Source organism: Aplysia californica, unplaced genomic scaffold (assembly GCF_000002075.1).
Source record: "Aplysia californica isolate F4 #8 unplaced genomic scaffold, AplCal3.0 scaffold00729, whole genome shotgun sequence".
Lineage (NCBI taxonomy): Eukaryota > Metazoa > Mollusca > Gastropoda > Aplysiida > Aplysiidae > Aplysia > Aplysia californica.
Window position 1 is genome coordinate 135,173 of NW_004797999.1, and position 4,395 is coordinate 139,567.

Consider the following 4,395-nt stretch of genomic DNA (forward strand, 5'->3'; position numbering starts at 1 on the left):
ACACACACACACACACACACACACACACACACACACACACACACAAACACACACACACAAATATAATTAAAATTTCACATCATATTATTCAAACCTTGAATACTTACAAACCCCAAGAGCAGATTTCGGATGTGGGATAACCCTATTTCCATGCTCTTTGTTCCTTTCTTTGTCCATCAAGTTAAGTGCACGAAGCAGAGGCGGTGGATCAGTTGACATTTCGGAATTGACTCCCGGAAGCAGTTTGCTCTCAAAAGTGCAACTGTACACAGCTAAATCATTCTTGGCCAGCGGCTTGAATCTTTGAATGAGAAAAAAGAGGTGAGACCTCGCTGTTTGTCCAAGAGAATTATGAATCTGCTCGTCTCTCTGTTTACGATTACAATGTTAAGGATTGAATCAGGTTAGCATGTCTGAAGCATTTAGGGCGTACAATCATATCTATGGGAGAATCACTTGAGTACTAAACTTACAGAACAAAACAACAACAACGCAAACACCGGTAAGAAGTCAAACTAAATTAGTACATAGTATACTAAGTATAAAGACATTACTAACATGGAGATGATCTAATTGCAGTAGCAAAATTACTGTCGCAATCTCTTAGGGGGGGGGGAGTAAAACAGCAATACTCTAATTAGTACCGTAGAAGAATTAAGAGAGAAAAAGGCCCGAAAAGAAGACTGTACAGAACAGAGCTCTAATGTTGGCTATAAGGTACACGTTCTTGCAGGCCTTTAAAAAGTCGATAAATCAATCATAATTTCTTTTAACAAAGCACAGCTATCATATGTAGGTGTTATTTTGACATGAGAAGCGACAGGTTGAATTGTAGCACATAACAAAATTAATAATATTTCGTGCCCGAGCTTAATTTGTGTTTTGAGTATGAACGTCCATTCTGATAGAGATTCGATGTTACTTGAAAACAACTGAGCCCACAGTGCAGGCAAAGCCAAGAAAAAATCTAATGAATATGATATTGTCTTGTAGTATAATGCACCACAAGATACAAATAGGCCATTTTGATAACGGCACCACATTCCTACACCCGGACATTTGTATGAATAAGAAAAAGACAGGAAGAAGACAAGGTGAGAACGGAGAAAAGATGCCGCCCCTACGTCACAAACTGGACTCTAAGCAACAAACGGATAAGTCTTATTTAAGTGTCTTGTTTCTGAGATAGAGAGTATACTTTTTGTGACTCTTCTCCTCGATAAAGACGCTGTAGTCGACTATCAATCCTCACTGTCGTTTTATTTATGGATTTTTTTGCCCAGAAAATCTGTAATTTGGCAGTGGCCTATGAAACAAATTCAAACCAAATGAAATTTTCTAACTTGAGTTTTCTGGTAGTGTTTTTCATCCTGACGCCATTTTTGAACCACGCGACCAACAGTTCCTCATGGTTAGTGGGCGTAGCTGGCGTTGCGGAAGCGTTGTCTGCGCATGTCAGGGTCGCTGGATGCCCCAAGAAGAACGACGAGGAAGCGGAGGTCACGATAGTTGCTACAGAAAATGTGAAAAATACATTGTAAATGATCTGAAAATATAAATGTTTACTTCCTAATCATTACAGTTTAGATATTTAACCTTCTCTGTACATCCTGGGGTTATTTTGTACCCCTGGGGTTGTATTCTTTACATTTTAGAATACGTCTAGTGCGAAGATCTCTTTGAAACTTTCAGTATTTCTCAAGAAAATCATTTTGACAGACTGCTATGCAAAGCGTACGGATCGGATTAAGGAGTAAATTTCCTCTTTGGAAAGTGGTGGCACAGAGTTCCCCACGTCGTATGGATACGATAGTAAAACACGACGTACGGATAGGGTTAAGAATGAAGGCTGCACCCGCAGGCGGTGAACAAGATGAAAGATCTGGTTGAGAGAAACCGCGGAAGGCGGACTGTATAACGCCAAATCATTATTCATTTTCAAGGGATATTTTCTCAGAACAACAACTGCTCTAAGATAAGAAAAGATAAGATATATTCTATTCTTTTTCGTTTAAGATATATCAACTGAGAAACCGTTGTTCTGTCTTTTTACTTTTCAAAAAGAAAAACAGGAAAAGGGAAGCAAGGGATGAGCGGAAAGCTGAGAATTGCTGTATCGGTAAAGAGACGACATAATTATTGTAAAGGTCAACTTTTTTCCTTTGCAATGAAACCAAAGTCACGCCTATTACTGCGCCACAACCGGCAAATAAACATTTGAAGTACTGATGACGTGACTAACATGTTCTAGTCTCGAATTTTTAAATAGCTTATTTTGTATTTAAGAAGAGCATGGCCTATTCATATTCCTATCAAAATGTTTCATCATTAAATGGGTACATCGGTCAAAAGGCGAAATGGGACAACCATTGGCTTCCCAATGCCTCAAAAAGGGAAGAACATCAAACGTTGCAATACGTACCACATTCTGCAAAATAATCCTGTGAACTAAATGCCAATAAAACCGCTTTAAGCAAGGCAAATGATATGTTGTGTCTCCCCATTGTTTTCTTCAAATGTAGGGGAATTGGAAGTACATCTTTTTAAATTTTAAAGATAGGCAACTCTGTTATCTCGTAAATCGTATACTGCATTATGGGTGTGAGATTATCGATTATGGAAAATAGTTTGTGATTTGACTTACTTACTTTCTTCCTAGCTTATCCTTTAGTCTTAGATGACCGTTTGGGTACCAAAGATGTTTAGGCAACCATTTTTCTTCCTCCGTCTCTATTTTCATCCTTTTGAAGGATTTCACCCGACTTTAAACATGTACATTCCGTTGTGTTCACTTCCCATATCTCTCTCTCTCTCTCTCTCTCTCTCTCTCTCTCTCTCTCTCTCTCTCTTTTCAGTCTGCCTTTCCTTCTCCCTCCTTGTACAGTGCTCTGAAGGACCATCTTTTCAAGTCCTGTTGATCGTGTTATGTGATCATACCATCTCAAATTGTTCACCATGGTTAGAAGACTTCCAATGGCATGCCTGGCGTGACTTAAGTGAGCCCAAAATGACGAATCTCGGCTAAATGCAATCAACAAAGAGAAACTTCGAGACAGAAAGTAAACCTGCTTTTTTGAATGGAAAACTAAACGCTTGACTTCTGATCAATCTGTTATAATCCTCGCTCAACAGTAAATCAGGTATTCGATTTAGTAAAGTTACATCACGAGACAACACCATAAATTTGATATCGTAGTCTGTGTTTCGCAAAATTGAAGGGAACTGAGGCAGGGGTAGGCCAAGAGCAACATACTTAGAGAACTTAAACAAATGGGAAACGGGGAAAGATCAGGGTAACTTAGCTTTTTTACGACCATCCGAGCAAAGGAATGAATGGAGAACCGCGATTGCCGATGTCTGCTGCAGATCTGGCACTTGGTGATAATGATGAGTCTGTGGTGCTTATACTGGTGATAATTTGGTATTCATAGTGAGGCTTCGATACTTTCTTTAAGGGGAGGGAAGAAATTGCATTGTTAAAAAAAAGGAAGAAAAATGAAAGTAAATAACAGCACACAGTGATAGTCTACCCCCCCCCCAAATTTCCCCAAATCTTGAATGTGGTTAAAAGTGCCAATTTGGTATACAGCGCTATATCTATTATAAAGCTACCTTGCAGTAGACAGGAAGAGAAAATCCCTCATTGCTGTTGTAAAATAATGCATTTATGGAGTAGCATTACAGTCAGAATAGACAAGATCACAACATCAGCTGGTTCAATGAGTAAACAAAACAGTTAAACATTTGTGATGAATAATACAATTTTTATTCGTAACTTCAGAAATGTTAAACAAATCGTCAGTTAAGTGGTACATTAAAGACGTCAAAACACTGCAAAAGTATGTTATGAGACAAAGACGTCTGATATGTTAAATATACATTGGGCCTACTCTGTGATCAATCTGTGTCCATTCTGCGACAAATGTTGGCATTACAAGATAGAACAAACCACCCAATATTACATACAGCAGTCTTCGAAAAACCATGATATATATTTATTATTTCAACTTTACATAATATACATACATATATACAAACACATGCATACTCACACACACACACACTCACAAACACACACACACACACACACACACACACACACACACACACACACACACACATACACACACACACACAAGCACACACACATGTAAAGAGGCCCGTTTGGCTCACTACAAGAGGGTTCCGTTGTTTTCCTATAATATTATACATGTCCACACTCACGAGATTGGCCACACTTTCTGTTTCAACCGACTGCTGCCGTGTGTTGACTCAGGGACAATATGCCACGGGGTATTAGGGCGGGTACGTTCTGCTTCATCGGTTCTTCGATAAGTGCCTGAGAGAGAGAGAGAGAGAGAGAGAGAGAGAGAGAGAGAGAGAGAGAGAGAGAGA

General features: G+C 39.1%; 1 protein-coding gene across 1 annotated transcript; it reads right to left on the minus strand.

The window, feature by feature from the left end:
- Nucleotides 1–84: 84 nt before the first annotated feature.
- On the minus strand, nt 85–2,507 carry LOC101859973. The gene is made up of 3 exons (XM_005108878.2): nt 2,423–2,507; nt 1,344–1,512; nt 85–301 (listed from the first exon to the last, which is right to left on the minus strand). The coding sequence occupies exons 1-3, from the start codon at nt 2,502–2,504 to the stop codon at nt 85–87; spliced, it is 468 nt and encodes a 155-aa protein (XP_005108935.1). The 5' UTR covers nt 2,505–2,507.
- Nucleotides 2,508–4,395: the final 1,888 nt, after the last annotated feature.